This window comes from Megalops cyprinoides, chromosome 10, assembly GCF_013368585.1.
Source record: "Megalops cyprinoides isolate fMegCyp1 chromosome 10, fMegCyp1.pri, whole genome shotgun sequence".
In the NCBI taxonomy this organism is placed as follows: domain Eukaryota; kingdom Metazoa; phylum Chordata; class Actinopteri; order Elopiformes; family Megalopidae; genus Megalops; species Megalops cyprinoides.
Genome location: NC_050592.1, coordinates 27635113 through 27655585, shown reverse-complemented (window position 1 = coordinate 27655585; position 20473 = coordinate 27635113). Strand labels below are relative to the sequence as shown.

Below are 20473 nucleotides of genomic sequence, written 5' to 3'. Positions count from 1 at the left end.
TGTGTGTGTGTGTGTGTGTGTGTGTGTGTGTGTTTCACAGTGGAGGAGAGCGTGAGCGCTGACAGACACCTGAGGGGCGATGTTGAGGGTGACCGCGTCCAGGCTACCGGACAGCATGCCCTGTGTGTCCGCCAGGGTGAGGGTGACGCTGCCATCGCTGGCCACGCCTGTTGATGACATCACCAGACTCTGGGAGGACACGGCAGCCTGCGATAGAGAGGTGGCCGGAGGCAGGCTGTTGACTGACAGGAGAGAGAGACCGAATGAGAGGAGTCACCTATTCACACATGAAGAAAAGACAAAGAGCACACATACACAAAGCATACATATCGTGCGCATTACCGTACATATATGAGTGCATAGGGGAATACCACAAAACCTATGGTTTCACTATACTTATATGTTCTTACATGTATGTGTGCGTGTTTGTGCATGTGTGTGCACGCGCATGTGTGCGTAAGTATAGTATCAAGTCAAAGACATACACAGTTCGGCTTGTTAAAAATCTTCACCCCTCATGCAGCAGTGTGATGAGAATTATTGATGTATGTCTTGTTAAAAATCCTCACCCCTGATACAGTGTGATCAGAATTATTGATGTATGTCTTGTTAAAAATCCTCACCCCTGATACAGTGTGATCAGAATTATTGATGTGTGTCTTTGAACCTCAGTGTTGGATCTGTAAGCAGAGAGTCCCACCTGCTGAGAGAGTGGCACATCTGATGCTGTGGGGTGATGCTGTGCCCCCCCCTCGGCCCGGCTCTGCCCTCCTCCGCTCCCCTCTTACCCGTGATTCCCGCACTGGTGGGGCTCTGAGGTAGAAGCTGGTCATTGGCTATGGTCAGCGTGGCTCCGCCCGCCGCCTGGGTGCTCATGGGAGACGCCAGCCTGATGCCCCCGCTCATCTCCGCGCCGCCGCCGGCCGCGCCGTGCTGAGGAATCAGGTCCTGACCTTGGGGAGACGAGGCGAGACGGAGCGTGGGAGTCACAGAGACGCCGAGTTCACCAGCCACGCTTGATGCGATTTCAGAGCTGTCAATCCCAGAGCGGCAGCAGTCGAGCATCGGTTTGAAAAACACAGCGCCGGATGTAAACTCAGTATTCTCAGTATGCCGAAAAACAGCTTTAGGCAATGAAAGATGCCGTACGTAATCTCCTGACTGAAGCTACACATGAACAAGCAGCCAAACGGATTTCTGTGGATTTTTTCTGCTGACGCGCTCGGGGAGTGACGAGTCAAGCACACAAAGCCCTTCTATTTTCATCCATTTAAAAAATCCCTTTCTCCAATTAAGGGAAAGTTCCGATACCTCCCCAGGGATCTGTAATAGTAAGATGTTTTTGCCTTGCCCGTACTACACTGCCCAGTGGACAGTCATTCAACATTACAGCATTCAGGAAATGGAAACAGAGGAGCTTTTGAACCATGGTCTGCAGTCCCTGTCCCACTGCAGTATCCTGAAATTGTGAATGGAGTTTTTGTCACCAAAATAGCAAAGCTTTGCTGTGTGTATGTGTTTATGTGAGTGTGTATGTGAGCGTGCGTGTGTCTCTGTGTGTGCGCGCGTGTGTGTCTTGGTGTGTGAGTGAGTGTACGTGTGTGTGTGTGTGTGAGTGTGCATGCGTGTGCCTCGGTGTGTGTGTGTGTGTGTGTGCGTGTGTGCATGTGTCTCGGTGTGTGTGTGTGTGTGTGTATGCGTGCGTCTTGGTGTGTGAGTGTGTGTGTATGTGAGTGTGCGCGTGCGTGTCTCGGTGTGTGTGTGTGTCTCGGGGTGTGTGTGTGTGTGTGTGTGTGTCTTGGTGTGTAAATGTGTGTGTGTGTGTGCGCGTGTGTGTCTTGGTGTGTAAATGTGTGTGTGTGTGCATGTGCGTCTTGGTGTGTAAATGTGTGTGCATGTGTGTGTGTGCGTGTGCGTGTACGTCTTGGTGTGTAAATGTGTGTGTGTGTGCGTCTTGGTGTGTAAATGTGTCTGTGTGTGTGTGTGTGTGTGTGTGTGTGTGTGTGTCATGGTGTGTAAATGTGTGTGTGTGTGTCTTGGTGTGTAAATGTGTGTGTGTGTGCGTGTGCGTCTTGGTGTGTAAATGTGTGTGCATGTGTGTGTGTGCGTGTGCGTGTACGTCATGGTGTGTAAATGTGTGTGTGTGTGTGTGTGTGTGTGTGTGTGCGTGTGTGTGTGTGTGTGTGTGTGTGTGTCATGGTGTGTAAATGTGTGTGTGTGTGTCTTGGTGTGTAAATGTGTGTGTGTGCGTGTGCGTGTGCGTGTACGTCTTGGTGTGTAAATGTGTGTGTGTGTGCGTCTTGGTGTGTAAATGTGTCTGTGTGTGTGCGTGTGTGTGTGTGTGTGTGTGCGCGCGTCTCTGAGGCCGCCGGTACCAGTGATGGTGAGCGTGATCTCCTGCGGGTTGCTGGAGGAGGGGGCGGAGCCCCCGGCTGCAGAGGCCTGTGCCTGGGCCAGGACCTGGCTGAGGCTGGAGTTGTTGATGGTCAGCGTGATCTCCTGCCCGCCGCCGCCCGCCGTCACCAACCCCGGTGACGTCATCACGTGCGACAGGTCCTGGGAACCTGAGTGGGGCGACAAAGCCGGGCGTCTCCATGAGCACAGACACGGACTCTGCCGGCATCATCTTCACAGCTGGTGTGCAAATCACCTCCAGCCACGCTGATTTAATTACGCATTTCTACTATCACATTAAGCTATTTCCTACAGGTCAACTCTGGCGGTCTGCAAAGAGAAGATGAGGATATTAACATGTATTATTAGCATGTAAGACGGAGAGAAGGGACGGGGACATTTGGATCGTGAGCAAGTGTCACCCACCCGACCGCTGCCCCTGTGGCGAGAGACCCATCACATACTGTGTTACTGTTACGGACTGGCAATGGTGTAGATGTGCCCAGTGAACGTATTATTACATTACATTATTTGGATTTAGCAAACGCTCTAATCCAGAGCGATTTACATCGGTTACAGTCCTTTACAATGTTATCCATTTATACAGCTGGTTGCTTACTGAGGCAATTGTGGGTCAAGTACCTTGCCCAAGGGTACAGCAGCAGTGCACCAGCAGGGAATCAAACCGGCAACCTTTCAGTTACAAATCCTGCTCCTTAACCACTGTGCTACACTACACAAACACTCGTGTGTGCATGCAGGTGTGTGCACTTGTGCATGCAAGAGCGCACGTATTCGCGTGAGCATGCATGTGTATAGGTGTGAGTACGTGAGGGTGAGGGCACGAGGACGCTGGGACGGCGAGGAGGCTGTCACCCACCGCTGCCGTCCCGCTCGGCCAGCCCGGCGATGCTGACGCTGGCGGGGGCAATGGACGGCTGCAGCGACAGGCTGGTCAGCGGGTGCAGCACCACGTTGGCGGGGACCGCCGAGTCGCCCGCCATCAGGTGGGTGGCCGAGTGCTGGGCGAGGCCGGAGTCGCCCGTCAGCTGGTGAGACAGCAGGTTGCCCTGCTGGAGGGTCTGCTGCAGGATGCTGGGGTCGATCTGGGCGGGCATGGGCGCGGTGGGGGGAAGGGGGTAGAGACAGGACATCGTTAACACCACAGTGAGAGGCACTAGAAATGCGGATGCATACCACCGCAGCATATAACTTTTTTTCTTCTACGAAATACACTCTTACGAAGCTGATCAAGCTGATTTCATGCACAATGCCTTGTACCTCATCCTAGGCTATACTTTTATAATTTGGGAATAATTGCTGGGTGGTGCAGGGATATTGGTGATCTGAGTGTATTTTGTAGTCTGATGTCTAGCACAGGAAACATAATTCCAGACATCAGGCATTTATTACAAAATAGAATGGGCAGGAACACACCATTCCTGCAGGACTCATGGGAGCTTTGAAAGGAACCATGGGAGAGTATTTATATCAGCTGTGTTTAAGCCCTCCACTTTTTGCATTCATGGTATATCCAATTGGACATGTTCCCATGGTTTCTTCATACACAACTAGAACTGTTATGGTTAACCTAAAAAAGATGTCTAGCTCCTACTAATAGTCCTATTGAGTACCTGGAGGGTGATGTTGTTGATGTTGGTGGTGTCGATGCCGGAGATCTGCACGTTGGGGCACACCAGGTTGGCTGAGGTGAGCTGCAGCTGAATCCCCTCCAAGGTGGCGAGGCCTTCTGAGAGAGACACCGTCAGGTCGCCCCCTGCTGGAGGAACGAGTGAAAAACAAAGAGTGAAGCTGGCTATTCCGCTAATGATGGGAAAGTGAGATTTCACGACGAGCGGCACTAACATGTTCTGCCGCTCGCCGACTGCTCTGGACCAATTGAGATTCCACATCAGCGTGTCATCGACTGCACGACAGCGCCCCCCATTTTCGGGCTCGTGAAACCATTAGCACTAGTGCTCCGCTGAGAACAGAATTTGCGGTCCTGCCAATAGATCGTTCCACAGGAACATTCCCAGAACCGAGGGCTTCTGACAGCTTTCACAGTTCTGCACAGCAGCCTTAAAAATAGTCTCTCACCCTCGCCTTTCCTTAAGGGAGTCATGCAAGAACAACGGCCATAAATTACTTTTAGATTTCTCATTTAAGGCTCCACATGCTCCTCTGAGATTTGTTTATAACTGCCAGTGATTTTAATGGTTTTTTTACCCTCTATAATAATAATCTAGAGACGTTATGACAGTAATAGATTTAGGGAACTCAACATACAATATTTTTCTACCTAAAAGGAGAGCCCTAAATTGCTTTCATTTATTCTGAGAAAAGCACTAGAAAAATAACACTCCACGTTCTGCATATAAATATGCCCCTTTCTATTCATAAGCATACAGACACAAGGACATAAATATTAAGGCAGCCAGTCGATGGCATTTTTAATTAATTCAAATTTTGCAATAATACATTTAGGTAATCATACTAAACCATACACTATTTGAGTATTGTATCCCAGGCTATAATTAGCATTTTTATTTTCTTTAGCAGCATCTTTAATACATTAATTTCCAATAAGAAGCATAAATATGTAAAATAGATTATTTTAAAATGCATATCACTATGACTGATTCTTTTTTTTCCTTCCATCACATTAATGCTGTTAAGCTGAATGCTGCGTAACATAAGCTGGCAGGGTTTACCTTACCTTTACTGTTCAGTATAAATAAGTGTATGAATGAGTAACACCTGTGAGATAAAAACAAACGCATAGACAGAAGGAACTGATTTGTAGCAATGCATGCACAAGAAGGCTGAAAGAGATCTAAAATCTAGCCTGGCTTCTTGTTTGGTGTGATGGCAGTTCTTGGCTTTGGTGTTCCACGAGATTCAACGCAAAGCCCTCGTCTCTTTTGCTAGCAGACGTGTTTTTATTTGGTAAAACGAGCGTAGGCGGAATGTTTCAGCAAGCCAGCAACTCAATGAGATACTATTACCCTTTGTTTGCTTGGGACCGGGAGAAAGTAAGATAAACTGGTAAAATAAAAGCTAATACTTAAATGAAGTCTTGCTGCTGTGGATCCGGTGACAGCAGCAAGACAGGACAGCTGGGGTAATGTAACGTTTCTCCTTGAAAAGATTCTCTGATCGCCTGCGGTTAACAGGCTGCCAATGCTGATCAGAACGCTTGCCGAAGCGTCTATGTTCTAATCGCTCCATTCCCCCGCATTAATTACTGCTCACTCTGTCATCTGGACATTGCGGGCCATGTTTTCTGCACGGGGAATAAAGGATGGAATCAAGCGAAAGTTAAGACACCTCATGAAATTCATGATGTCGGGTCCCGCGAGCCGCGGCGTGTCTCGGCCCCTGTCACGCTCTGAGAACTGCGGCACTCGGTCCGCCGGCGGCGAAGCCGAGGAGCTCGGCTCGTTAACGACGGCTTAGGGAAGGGAGCTCTTAAATCCAGTGGGTGTTACTCATCTTACAGATTCCCGCCGCCGCTGAGACGGTAATAACAGACCTTTCCGCATTGTGGATTCCGCTCTTACAGAGTGATCGCGGCCAGAGAAGAGAAGAGAAGAGAAGAGAAGAAAGGCCCGCCCTTGCTGATTACTGCGGGTTTTCCCCAGGGGGAGAAGGTGGGGTTAAGGTCCCCTCAGTGCTCAGTGAATTAAAATGAGCTTTAAGGCCGTTTAGAATACTAAACAAATCTCCGGGGGAATGGAATATCGAATGCTTTGCGTGGCCGTTTCTGACGATGTCTGAAGGTGCTGCAGAGAGGGACATAAATGAATGTCTCCCTCGCAGCCGGCTCCGTGTGCACTTTGTAAAACAATGTAGGCTTTAATCCAAACCTCATTAAGACCTGAGCAAACGGCAGCCCATCAGGACCCTATGTCACAGCCTCTCCGTAGTACGCAAATAACAAATAAGGGGAGCCGTGCAGACTGACGCCCGCTCACTGTCCTGCGAGACAGCTGAAACAAAGTGCCATCCCCTGCCCGCCTTCACAAGAAAGCACCTGCCGTCAGACCGTCAGACGCCCTCTCACTCAGTTTTGACGGTCTGGAATGGAGCACTCCGTTCTGTGAGACAGGTGAAACAGTTCCAGCCTCCATTCCATAAAGTAGTGGCAGAAATTCAAGCTCCGAGCCCTAAACTACAGAAAAGTACAAATCTGTTGTCCACAAACAGATGAGAACGTAAATGATTCATTCTCCTCCTTGTACTTACTACAATAAAACATTTATAAATTGGTTCTCATTTTTTCTCCATGACAAATTTATTCAAGATGAAATACAAATGTGGGTAAAAAGTCCTGAATTAATTAGACATCTTCAAACAAGAAGTAATAAGATTTTTCTCGAAAGAAAATTACTGTTTGCAGTGTGGCTTTCCGTACGAGAGTTGCCTTCAGAAAGAGCACATGGTTAATATCAATGGGGCTGTGGGGCTATCAGTGGGTGCTTTGTGACACTCTGACCATCTCTTCACCAAAACAGAGCCTCTTTACTGAAACAGAGCAGGTGAAAGATCTAGTCCCACCAATCCGCGCTGTCTTACCGGACACGGAGGCAGGCAGGATGGCCTGTCCCACAAGGCCTTGCTGCAGGAGGTTCTGATCGAACTGGCCCGTGAGCACTGGGTTGCTGGAGATGTAGACCCCAGGGTCAGCGGGGCCCGTCTGGAGCAGACTGACCGGGGGCAAGGCCTCTGGTGGCGGGGGCGGAGCTTGGGGCGGGGCGTGCTGCCCATGCTGTCTGTCCGAGGACCTCTTGGCCTTCTTGTTCTCCGACGTGGGCTTGTAGTGGCACTGGATGTGGGTCTTCCTGTGGCCGGAGGTGCGGAAGCGCAGCTCGCAGAAGGGGCACTTGAAGGGCTTGGAGCCCGTGTGGAGACGCATGTGAACCTTCAGGCTGCCCTTGGTGGAGAAGGCCGTGTTGCACATGTGACAGTTGAACAGCTTCTGGCCTGCAAGCACATGTCAGTCATTATCAAGCAGTGACACTTGCAAAATGCTGAACCGCCACTGTGTTATTTACTTACGTATTTATTTTTCTCCCCGTTTAAACCCGTATTTTAGTAGCTGTCAATTACGCATTAAGCCCCTCACCGCCATAGCAACAGCCTACACAGTAGAGAGTGGTGTAAGGCAGGGGCAATACTCCAATACAAACGCCACAACCAGTCATTTGCACACAAAACTGTACACTGTACACGGCTGTAGGGCGTAGCCTGCACTTGAAATAAGCGCTTTTACTGTCTGAGCCACTTGGGACTCTTACAGATGATTTCATCCAGGGAGGACTGGCATGCGTAACATTTCATACATTGTGTATCTCACAATGTTTACTGAAGTAAGTCAAGTTTAACATTCTGCTCAGGGGCCCAATAGCACGGCTGTCCCAGGAGCCCTCAACCTTCTAACTACCAGTCTGATAACCAAACTTCTGCTCAACTTCTGCCCTTCACTGGACCCCAGTCTCAGAAAGTACAGAACTATGGTCCCAGCTCACTAGTAAAGCTCATTGTGTATTTATGTGTTCAAGGATTTGATTATAATTCATAAAAATGAAGTGGAAAAAACTGTAATGCAATCAGCTAGAAGGAAACTGAATCTATAAAATCATTTCATATGCATCACTTACCATAGCTCCATGAGCCAGAGGGTGCACCCATTAACTGCTGAATAAATGCAATGTGTACACAACACCATCTTCACTTAATTACCAAAGTTTTTTTTTTTTTAAGGCAGCAGTCGTAAATTTATGTCATGAATCTCGGAGAGCAATTAAAAGTTTCATTTACAAACACTGCCAACCACATGTCAGTTGGATAATCAGACTGAATCGTACTCGATCAAAAAGACTCCAACAGGATGCTCAGCGTGCGCCTGAGAGCACAAAGGAAGGTGGCATTCAAAACACCTTGAGCTAAAACTTTGCCTTTTATAACGTTGAGTTATTTGACTAAATTGTCAATTTAAACTGCAGGTATATCCAAGTGAGATGCCGGCTGAGCAGCTCTAGTGGTGTTCAGACCCATCAGTGTGGTCGCCTGCAGGTTCCACTCCCAGCCTGTAGCCTCGAGGCCTGTGGTACTTTGCCTGGATTCGCTGTGTAAACATCCAGCTGTGTAAATGGATTGAATGCAAATATGTAAGCTAAGGGAGTCGCCCTGCGCCTGGGCATTTGTCATGAAAACACATCATGAGCAAACATAGACCTGAGTGAGACGCACATGCTGTACCATTCGCGCGTCACCTCAAATGCCCCAGTAAAAATCCAGCCCTGTGACCCAGTTCCTGAGGGCAGAACTCTATGTAAATAAAATGAAAGCCAATAAGCCAACGAGCCAATACTAATAATAATGAGGAGAAGATGATGACGGAAGAAGAGGATGAAAGAATAGAAGAACGAGAAGAAGAGGGAGAAGGAGGTGAGAGCCGCTCCCTGACCTGTGTGAGTCTTCACGTGGCAGTCCAGGGTGGATTTGACAGTGAAGCTCTTTCCACATTCATCGCACTTATAGGGCTTCTCTCCTGTGTGAATCCGGATGTGCCTGCCAGGAAGAGAGAGAGGACAGAGTAAGAGGAAAAAATGTGAGGAAAACAACGTGAAGAAAGCAAAAATCTCGCACCCTATACTTGAACATACCCTCTAGGTCTATCCTCAAACGATCACGGTTTGGAACTAGAGATCATCGGCTGTGTGATGGCATGGGGTGCATCTCAACCAAAAAAGAGCTGAGATCAGCTCTGCAGCTTTTCGGTGGAATGGAACAATACAACAGTCTGAAAAGCATTTCTAACTGACACTTCCCTGTCGTTTCCATAAGTGTGCCTGCTAAATCAACAACCCCAAGACCAGCGTTTCAATTATATTTAGGTGGGCGCAGCACTTGTCTAGAAAAAGACAAAGCGGCTAGGCCATACATCTTCATGTGATGCTCACAGGGCTGTCAAAGCTGGATGCAGTCTCATATTGCGTGCCTCCTTTATCCTTTTTTTCCCTCCATTAAGCCACCCATGAAATTAAACGATCAACAGCCGGCAATGCCCTGTCACTCCCGTACAGGCAGAGCCATAAACTCTACGGCTCACCGCCTTCTCCAGTTCATTTTGCTTGCTGATATTTCTTCTCTGTCTCTGGGTTTCTCTTCTTTATGCCAATTCACAGATGACTAAAACAGCGGCAAACCCCGCAAACACCACTGCATTTCTGAGACTCACTGACACCTTTTTTTTTGTTTTTCCTGGGTTCGGCCACAGCCACTGATTTCAGACAGACAGCGAGGAGCCGCATGTTCCCTAAACAGGCAGCAGTGACAGTCATGGGTAGCGGCTGCAGTACGGCTTTGAACTGGCTTTTCACTATGCAGTCTCCTTAGTTAACAGTCAGCTAACCCCAATTAGCATTCTCCCTGTCACCAATAACACCAAAGATTCAGATAAATAAGCTTTAAGTGCTTCAATTTCATCCTCTTTAAAAAGGTCACAACCTATTGTTCACAGTGTCAAAGTCAAATTTCTCAATGCCATTATCTTTTTTGTGATTTTGCTTTTTTCTTTTTGTTTCCCCACCCATTTTTAATGACCGCCAACTGTACATTTAGCTTGTTCCATTACCACAACAACTGCTGAATCTGTGAAGGAGCACTGGGTGAGACAAACGCAGTCCTCCGATACACACACCTGCCTACCCCGATTATTTTTCCACACTACAAATCCCACACTGCACCAGAAGGTGAACACTGTCGGAGGACGGGAGTATCCCCCTACGCTATATGAGTAACTTGTAGGCAATGTGGCGTGGGGTATCGCCGCCAGTCAAGCCTAGGCGACGGGGCTCAGCCTTTTACCGCCTGAGCCATTTGGGAGCTGCTTCATGACATTTTAATGACTTATCAATACCCTTGTCAAAAACTTCTGTTTCTAGGGCTGGCTGCTAAAAGAACAAAATGGCTGTTCTTTTTCATACGCGTTCAGCAGATTTGTCAGACAGTGGCATCAACAAAACATGACAGCAAAAAAAAACAAAAAAAAAAAACACATCCTTGATAAATGATGGGACGGCATAATGCAACATAGCATAATGCAGCCTAATAACTCTGAGGTTCGGCCTGATGATGCCGTGGTTGTTTTCCCATAATGGAATTCGCTGAACTCTGACTGAATAATGAGGGCTTTTAGAGGAACTGCACACAATTACGGCACTCAGTCCTTGACATTTTGAGTAGGTAAGGGATATGTTTTGAGCAAAACATCGCTAAGCCATTTTCCCTCTGTACAATTCATAGGCTGCAGATATACTGTGGTCTGGGTGCAGAAATGAATGACAAGTATATCTGTGGATGGGAAGTATGTGCCAGCTGTACATCTGTGCTGATGAACAACTTCTGTTATGCAAAGCAGATCAAAGCCTAATTGGCATATTGTTCTGTAGTAAATATACAATGAATCATTTTAGACAGGGGTGACTTACATCAGAGCTACTGTTTACAGATCTGCTACCTGTTATTTTAGTATTAAACCTGTAATGACTAAGGTCTTCTGTGTTGTACTGATGCACTCTATTTACATTGTCGCAGCCTGCACTTTAAGGCTGTAAAAAGAGCAAGGAGCCTACCTAGGATAGTGAACATTCTGCTGACACTTAGCATAACCTGCACACTTACATGAAGCTTTTCCATGTACAGTTCTGCTCTTTCACAGAGCTTCAAGCCCCCGCCATCAGGCTGACGAACGGATTCAGACAATTCCAGACAGCACTGCTCCCGAGGAAAACCAAACAAAAGCAGAGAGAGCCCACGCCTGAGAGCAAGGGCTGTTTTACACTATACTGGGGGAAAAAACCCTCACCTGACGAGGTCACTGGGCTTCTTGAAGCTCTTGGGGCAGTAGTTGCAGCGGTTGGCAAACTTCGGCTCCGTCTCGAGCTCCACAGCCTTGTCCTTGATCTCGCTGATGCGATCACGCTCGGCGGCCGACTGGGCCAGGACCTTCTCCGAGACAGAGGCCCCATCCCTGGGCTCGCTTTTGGCCAGCTCGGCCGTCTGCTCCTCCGTGAAGGTGATGATCCCGGTGCGGTTCCGCTTCGAAGTGACCCGCTCTGAGCTCTCATCTTCCTCACCGTCATCCTCCAGAACTGGCCAGAAAACATGAGCACATTAAATATAGATACACACACACACACAGACACACACACACATACTCAAAAGGGTTACAGTAGACTTATGATATACATGGGTGCCCAAGGACCAGAAGAACAGAAAAGGCAGTAGATCAGCTTTTGATAAAATCCTATATTATGAGAAAGTTAATCTGAAATAAGCCATTCACGGTTGTGAAGTATAATGCAAAAATATTAATATGAAATGTCAAGTTTAATGAGCTGGTAACTGGAAAATGTCATCACTCCCACACTACTTTCTTATCTGGGTAATGAAACTCCCAGGATAGGCAATTACATTAAATAATAATTCCATAAAAATGTCCAGCTATAATACAACACCAGCTGAGAAGTACAGTTATCACTGTTTGCAGGTTAAAAAAACGCATGACCCCTTAATTGAGTGTGAAGGAACAAAAGCCCACATCTGTTAAGAGCTGGATTAATGCTCTTATTGAATATGTTTGTTGGGTCCTGTGAAACACTGTCAAACATGACCCACAATTACCCCCCCTTATGCATAAGTATAATTTATGCAAAAAGTATATACAGTACCCGTCAAAAGTTTGGACACAACTTTTTTTTTTATTTTCATTATTTTCTGCATTTTAGAGTAATAGTAAAGACATCAAAACTATGAAATAACACAAATGGAATTATGCAGTGACCAAAAAAGTGTTAAATAAATTCAGAACTGTGTTACATTTTAGATTGTTGATTTTTTTCAAATAGAATTTTATTGTAAAGAAATTCTTACATAGGCATCAACTTTTATAACAACTTATATTTGTGTAAGAAACAAATTTCAAGCATTTAAGCAAGTCTTTAGATAAAAATGTCTTTGAATGCATGTTTCCCATTATCTTAATCAGGTCTGTCCAAACTTTTGAGTGCTGAGTACTGTACATTGAAAACGTCTGGCTTTTTGAAATGAAAGTCATAAAAGCTTGCTCCAGGTCCCGGTTGTGGTGGACAGTCCTGCCAAATCAGAATGCTTCCCTTTTTATCTGTCATTTTATCTGTCTCTGAGTGGGAGAGTCAACCAGGTTACACATTGCATTACACTACATTATATTACATATCTGCATACATGTTTATTATGTGTAACACTGTTTCTTCAGCACAGATTGTACTATAAGAGATATGAGACACAGTTTCTAAAAGTGCTGATGATAAGTAATTTGCGGGAAAAAAATCACTTATGTTAATTTTCCATCTTATTTTAAATTAGCGAATTATTATAAAAAGCTGCAAATTCATTCTTCCACCGTACAAAGAATATGGTTCATATTAAATTCCTGCAAGCAGTGCCAGAATTAAGGTTATCTGCTTTTTTCCCCCTCTCCCAATGGTCTGTGATGATTTGATCCGCTAGCTCTCAATCAAGGAGACATCGGGTCCATCGCCCCTCTCCGCCGTGAGCAACAATCACTGTCATTGTTAGCCGAGCCGCTCCTCCAGTTCAATCATGTTCTCATTCAAACAAGTGAGCTTCTAACAGCCTACGCTTCTGACTTGGTCCAGTTGAGTTTCCAACAATTATCACCCCTGGCGGAGTCATACGAGCAGACTGCACCAATGGTTGAGTTTGGTCATTACACATACATACATATTGTACCCCTGTCAGAGTTTGCGGCAGTGTACACCCAGCTGAGTTTAACAGTTTGATCTTCCAGACAGGTTTGGTTGTTGTTTTAATGGCCCTTATTACATTACATTATTGTCATTTAGCAGACGCTGTTATCCACAGCGATTTACATAGGGTGGAGTATTTACATGCTATCCATTTATATAGCTGGATATTTACCGGAGGCGATTGTGGGATAAGCACCATGCCCAAGGGTACAACATGCCGTCAGTGCCCCAACGGGGAATCGAACCGACAACCTTTCGGTTACAAGCTACACTGCCTTCCCCATCTGTAGTTAAGTCTGGATGGGTTTGTACTGATGTGTATGGGTACAGGTTAAGCATGCAGTGGATTGTGTCAGTAGCTGAGGTTCAGACGGTCTGTGCCGATACCTCTGTTTCCACCGATGTGGTCCTTCTTCATGTGCTTCCTGCACAGCAGACTGGTGCGGAAGGTCTCCTCGCACAGCGGACACTTGTACGGCTTCATGTTCAGGTGGATGATCATGTGGCGGTTCAGGCTGCCGTTGGTGGTGAAGGAGGCGTCGCACACGTTGCACTTGAAGGCCTTCACGCCTTGTGGGCAGAGGGAGAGCGACACTCAGAATGAAATGCACTCGCGGTACATCAAAGCTGCCCCCTTGCCTGTCCAGTCTCTGTCTGTCATTCACTGAGCTTAATGACAGATAGATGAAAATGGATTAATATAACTGAAATCAAACAGTATTTGAAAGCTTGTCTGGGGGCTAACCAGCACAAAAGCCATCACTATTACTGCTTCTAAAGAATATCATCACCTATGCCAACTTCAGCAGCAATCATCCAGTTTTTACAGTGATCATTATTTTCATCCTAATGCTATAGTCAGGCTATGATTATATCAATATCTGGTCCAGTGTCCAGCTTTCTTCAGGTTGTACAGCAATATGAATAGGTTATAAGTGAAGTATTTAATGTCTCATTGTACTAGTAGAATAGTTACCCCTTTACGAGCGATCCCAAACGGTCTTACCCGTGTGTGTGTTCAGGTGAGATTTGAGCACGCCGGCCGAAACGAAACTGCGGCCGCACAGGTTACACCTGTAGGGCTTCTCTCCGGTGTGGGAGCGCACATGCTGCTTCAGGTGGCTGGACTTCTTGAAGCCTTTGTTGCAGATGGAACACCTGAGGAAGACCAATTGCAGCGCTAAAAATCAAAAATCTGCACTGAGACTGACCAATCTGCGCCCCCCCCCCCCCCCAGGCCAACCAATCAGAATGCTGCAAATCTTTCCTCATATAAACTATATCGGAGTGTAACAGCCACAAATGCAACAACACTGAATGGTGTAATGCAATGAATTAACGTAAGGAATAACACAATCATGTAATAAAGGTTATTATGTTATCAGGTGAGAAAAAAAGGATTACGAACATGAAAGGGAATTGTACGAATATGTAAGAGAATTTACAAAATGAAAATGATCCAGTTATTACATTATCGGCTGTTACAGAGCAACCTCTTTAGTATAAGTATGACCATGGATTGTTCCTTCCAACTCATTTCTCCTGGCTTAATCAGTGAAATTAACTCATTAGCCATATGTATTGGAATGGAATATTCACCCATGATCAACATGAGAAATTTGGTTATGTAAGCAAGAGGCTAGTGCAAAACCTTACTTATACATGTTCATCCATCAAGTGAGTATGAGTATGTTCTGGTTTATGCACACACTGTATAAAGGAAAATGCAAATATTTGTCACAGAAACTCAGGTTTTTCTAGTTACATACTGTACTGACTGACAAAGTAACATCATCCAAGTGAGATAAGGCCAGGATTCTCTCTAAACTGTGCTGCTGTCCTGGATATTTTGTGTAAGAGAAAAAAATCTTGCTCAGATTTACTGAAAAATGTTAAGGACAAAGTTTGTTGCATTAGGTTGATCGTGGGCCCTAGACTTACAGCAGATACAATCCTCTCCACATTCCTGTTCAATTCCGCTTCTGACAACAAGGAAACTTCTGTGTTGTGCAGGACAACAACGACTAAGAGAAAGCTGTGAACCCAGCTCTACCTGTTCCCGGAATGACAGCATCGCGATCCTTCAAAAAAGAGCCAGGGCTAAATTTACACCTCCTCTCCCCACAAGCCCAAGCAATCAACGGCTACGAGTTCCCCCAGCTGGAGGCAGACCTGTAGCTGCTATTAATATCAACCTCACCTGTGTTGTGTCCATCTTCCATTCTATTCAAAGGAAAAACTTTCTTTTTATATCTTCTAATGCGGGCAACAATCAAAGCAGGTGAGGATGTCTGAAATTACTCTGTCTTCTTTTTTACCTTTCAGCCAAGCAGTCTGGTTGCTCCAGCGGATTGAGAAAGACAGACAAATTAAAAGTCAGACTGTGGCATTGTCCTCAACTTTCACCGGCAAATTAAAGCAAGACTTTTATCGCTTTTAAGCTTTATCGCTCCTACATGAAAGCATGAGTGTGACGGTTGCGGACATTCCAGAATAAAGTAATGATGAAAAAGTAACTCTTGTTTAAGCTGAGCATGCGTGCAAGATTCATTGTGGTTCAACTGAGTAAAGGCTTCTTTCCCTTTCTTTTTTACTCTAAGTTTGTACTCTCTGGGTGAGGCCACTACCATGCATTCATTTTAATAGTAGTGAGTTGAGAGACTCACAGACAGCAGACACAGAGACTTGGCAGATGAAATCAGGAGGTACGGTACGCAGGGAATTTGTTTGTGCCGAGCTCACTGAAGGAAAGCTCAATAAATGAGATACCGTTTGCTATGTCCCCTGCTCGTCTCCAAACATAGCATCACATCAATAAGCGCTCGCTTTTCTTTTGATATGGCTGGTGCATCACAACAGACTCTGCTTGTTTATCCATGCAAATACTTTCACACCATAATTCAGCGGATCCACGACAAAGCTAACAAAACAAAGTTTGGAGGAACTTCGCCGAGAGCTTCTGGACCAACACTGATCACTTCAAAACAGTGGAAGTAAATGATAAGCTGTCAGAAACCAAATACGTAAAAACAGATGTAGTTTTCCTTTCATGCCTTATCCAATTGACAGCTGATTAGGAAAATTAAATTTATTTTTGCAATTGGACACTATTGGATTGATTTTAATATTCATTCATATATTATATGTTCTGACATAATATAATAAAATAAGGAAATACACGCTAACTCATGAATTCTTAAGTAGAGTATACGGGACATATTGTGAAATATTGTGATAACATTTGCGATAACAAAAAGCATACTTCAAAATCTACAGCATTCATTACTAACAAAACTAATTGCTACCTTAATATAATGTATTTTCCTAAGTATTACACAAATAAAGAAACTCATGCATACACACAGAGTATAAATGAAGAATAATTCTTAATAGTTCATATAACAATATCATAATAAAATCACTTGTACAAACGTGGAGACACTATACCATTTTCACATCTATACAGTGTGTTTAAACATGTAGGAAAGAAGTGTGTAGCATATATGTGAGCACTGGACTCTGGCAGACTACCTGGCACCTGCATTAGGGTTATCATTTCAACCATGCAGTATACTGGACAATTTTCATCAGTGCAACAGCATGTATAGCTTAAGGTTATGGGTTTGAATCCCAAGAGGCACAAAACTGCGGTAAAGCCTAAACCAGGACATTGTCATAAATCAGTTTATATTGGTTTGTTGCAGAATCTGTCAGGAATAAAACTGCTGCCATTGTTAAATCCCTAAAGCCCTTGAGAAAGGAAACAAATAATGTCATAAGCCCCTTATTTTGAAGGATCCGGAAATATTCTGTCCTACAGCGAGCAAAGAGATAGGAGACAGCTCTTGTCACTGTGGCAGTAATAACAACATACTCAAGTGCATATTATCATTAAATATACTGTTCCTGCGGGTACTCAACTCGAGCTCTAGGTAAGGGGCGAAGACCTGAATCTGGGTGAGACTGAAGGTCTCTTAAGAGGGTTAAGGTTTTCATCGATTTATTTGCTTATTTCATAAATAGCCTAAACCACGCAATTCCAGCTTTTGTCTTCTATTCTTCTGACGTAAACAGATTTGTGGTCAGACTGAGGTCACGGAGGTTCTTGAGACTAGAATGATATTCGAAAACATTTTATGAAAGGCAAATACACTTTCAGCTGAATGTCTACAAAAATATAGCAATTTCCCTGGCACTGCAAGTGAACTTGTATGTGTTTGCAAGTAGGGGTGGTGGGCGTAACTCACCTCAGCCACCACCACTGTGCAGCCCACACTTGTGTCAAAATGCTCACCCACATCAGTATAGACAAAAAAGTTAGAACATATGAAGGTAGTTAATGGAGGAACAATTTGGCTAGGACACCAAGAAACACCCCCACTTGCTGCAACAAGCATCACATGATCCCTAATAACGGCAAGGCTTATCGAGGACCTCCTCCTCCTCCTCCATCCTACAGCTCCAAAACATCTCCTATAGCACAGCTTTCCCCGTTGCTACAATGGGGCATTGTTCTATTTGCACTTGGACCAAGGCAAGACTGCCCCCTGCTGGCCGGCACACGGCAAATGACCCCTGTGCTCACGTGCAGCCGCACTACAGAGCACAACAAACAGTTTACACACACACACACACACACACACACACACACACACTGACCTGTATGCTCTCCTGCTGTTGTCCTCGCTCTCCTCGTGGAAGTCCTGCCTCTGAGCTGGCAGCTGGAGGTCGCTCTGGGATGGCTCCTGGAGCAGGCCGCTCGTCTACATCAACACACAGCACGGTTACTCTGCCCCAACATCCCTAAACACTATCTAATGGCAGGCTCTCTTCACACATGGCTTTTTTTAACCATTTGCACTGTAAAGTGAAATTGGTTCCCAAAAAATTCATTTTTATGCATCAACACAGTATCAAAGGATAGCACATTCACCTCTCAATGACCTTTTTTTTAACCAAAGCAGAAGTGGTGGATGAGACCCCTCCAGATATAACGTCAGATCTCTGGTTGATGGGTGGTACGGTCCCATTAAGACTTCGGATCTCCAATAAAATATTAACAATGCCAACAGTTTTCAATGGAAGCTTCAGGCAGACGCTGCTCAATAGCCTGTACTGACCCAAACTCTTCCAGCTAGCTGACTCATCTGGCAATACCACTAAACAGCTGTGCCTACAGTCAGAATGAAAACGCAAAGGGGTTTTGAATCACAATGCAGAAACCGTTTTGTAGCACCCTGACGGACTGCCTCCATAAAGAGAACTGAAGTTGTCACGTCCGAGGCTCAGCAGGCCTCCCTATCACTAAGGCAGCTCTGTGCGATGACGAGATAACCACCGTTCCTTAGGCTGTGGTTTAAACCTCCGCCGCTAAGCGTTTCATCCGCCTGCAGGAACACAGCTTCCCTGATTGATAACAGCGCCGTGCGGCGGGGGGTGTGACTGTTCTCTCTGTGACTCACCACCTCGGCGCCGGACACATGCAGCAGGTTCTGGGGGTGGTAGCTGGGCGTCAGTGCCTGCGACTCCAGGGTGCTGGAGTCCTGCAGCTGCTGCACCGCCGGGAACTGGGGCTGCTGGGTGAAGCCCTCGGCCATGGTGAACCCTGCGGGGGGGGAGACAGGCTGTTACGATAGCATGTTTCTCGTCGGTAAAATGTGTTTGAACGTGTTGAACGTCAACATGCCCTACATACACATTAACACGTAGTCCACTGCAATACCATGCATTTGCAGTCGTGACATTAACCTGCAGCCCACCGTGGTCAAAATCACAAGGTCGCCCATCAACCCAACACACTTTCACATTCAAAAGTTACAGATCAATCGAGGACGGCCACATTCGTCCCCATGCATTCCTTAGAATATGTGCTTGTTTGTCAGAAAGACAGAAGGCAACACTACAACTCAGCACCTACTCATTCCACCTGGTGGGTACCAAGCAAAACAACCCTGAAGTGCTAACACTGTAGTTTCTTTTTTGTTTTATTTCAATTCCCAGCAGCAGTGGACAGAAGGTGATGTGAAGAGTTTTTGTTGAGCTTTTTTTGTGAGAAGTTCTTATGCACACATTTCAGACTGGAGGAAACAGCACTCGTCTCCCACAGGCACAGAGAATGGAGACAGAGTAGCAATGAGGAATGACGTGGCGGGGTTACTGCTGTTCCATCCTCCAGCAACCCGACCTGATTAGTTTCAGCAAATATACAGCTGCGCAAATGCACCATTTGCAAAATAAATAGACGTAGTTTAATAATGAAATTGCCATTGCCTCCCGTCTACCGCCAGGCATGCCGTTTAAGCAGCATTAGAGAGCATCTGGATCTCAGACAATAACTGTTTCCAAAAAGAAAAACAAAAACAAAGACGGAAAGAGGTAGAGAAAAGGAGACAGAGAAAAACAAAGGGAGACCGAGGGAGAGGGAGGGAGAGACAGAGAGAGATGTCAGTGGCGTGGTGAAAACGCTGGTGCGAGTTAGATAAGATTTAATCTCCTCAAACCAAAGGCTGCGGTACTTTCCGTGGCCCCGACACTGAAATGAAAAATCATATGTATTGAATACATTTATCTCTCCGCGCTCGCAGCTGCCGAGCAAGAGAGGCCTGCAGCGAGACGTGACAGCAGCCAATTTCAACAAACAAGGCTGGCGAGTGGTAATTGCTTCGGATGCGAGGGGGGCGCAGCACGCGGCGTAGATGCGCTGCCGTCTGCTGTAATTGATTCCCGCCCAGCTGGCAAGGTGTTAATGATGGCGCTGCCAAACCGCCGGCCCTCTCCCGCGCTCGGATCGGGGCCCCCGTTAGCGGGTATACGAATACGGAGCGCGTCGCTCAGAATCACAACGAGGGCAGAGGACAGGTGATGGCGTGCGACGAGGACGGCCAGCGTTACCTTGCGCCAGGGCCTGCTGGTCAAAGGCTTGCTGGGGGAGGGCCTGCGTCTCGAACTGGCCCATGTTCTGCGGCAAGGCGTGCTGGGACGTCACGAACGCGTCTGAAACCACAGGGACGAGGGAGGGGTGGGAGAGAACACAAAACATAGTCAGCGTTGGTACAGCCTTCATTTTCACACAGCGGTGTGAAAACTTTTGAAAGAAAACCAATTAGAACAACTAAGAACTGACAGAAACGATGTCATTGGATTCTCAGAATGGAAGTGATTGGTAGTCTGTGTCTAAGGCGCCTTGCACAGTTGCACATAAAAATAAAGAGACGCAGACACACACACACACACACACACACACACACACACACACACAC

At 46.1% G+C, this 20473-nt stretch overlaps 1 protein-coding gene across 1 annotated transcript in view; it reads right to left on the bottom strand.

Annotated features, from left to right (window-relative positions):
• Positions 1-20473, bottom strand: part of LOC118785132 (zinc finger protein 236-like) — a 58640-nt gene that overhangs the window by 13045 nt on the left and 25122 nt on the right. Inside the window, exons 15-27 of the mRNA XM_036539674.1 lie at positions 20106-20207; positions 18677-18819; positions 17874-17977; positions 14221-14372; positions 13602-13784; positions 11270-11555; positions 8867-8970; positions 6973-7380; positions 4029-4174; positions 3275-3500; positions 2376-2564; positions 789-953; positions 70-242 (exon numbers count right to left, since the gene is read on the bottom strand). Of these exons, the coding sequence (XP_036395567.1) occupies positions 70-242; positions 789-953; positions 2376-2564; positions 3275-3500; positions 4029-4174; positions 6973-7380; positions 8867-8970; positions 11270-11555; positions 13602-13784; positions 14221-14372; positions 17874-17977; positions 18677-18819; positions 20106-20207 (2381 nt within the window). The remainder of the gene's footprint in view (positions 1-69; positions 243-788; positions 954-2375; positions 2565-3274; positions 3501-4028; positions 4175-6972; positions 7381-8866; positions 8971-11269; positions 11556-13601; positions 13785-14220; positions 14373-17873; positions 17978-18676; positions 18820-20105; positions 20208-20473) is intronic.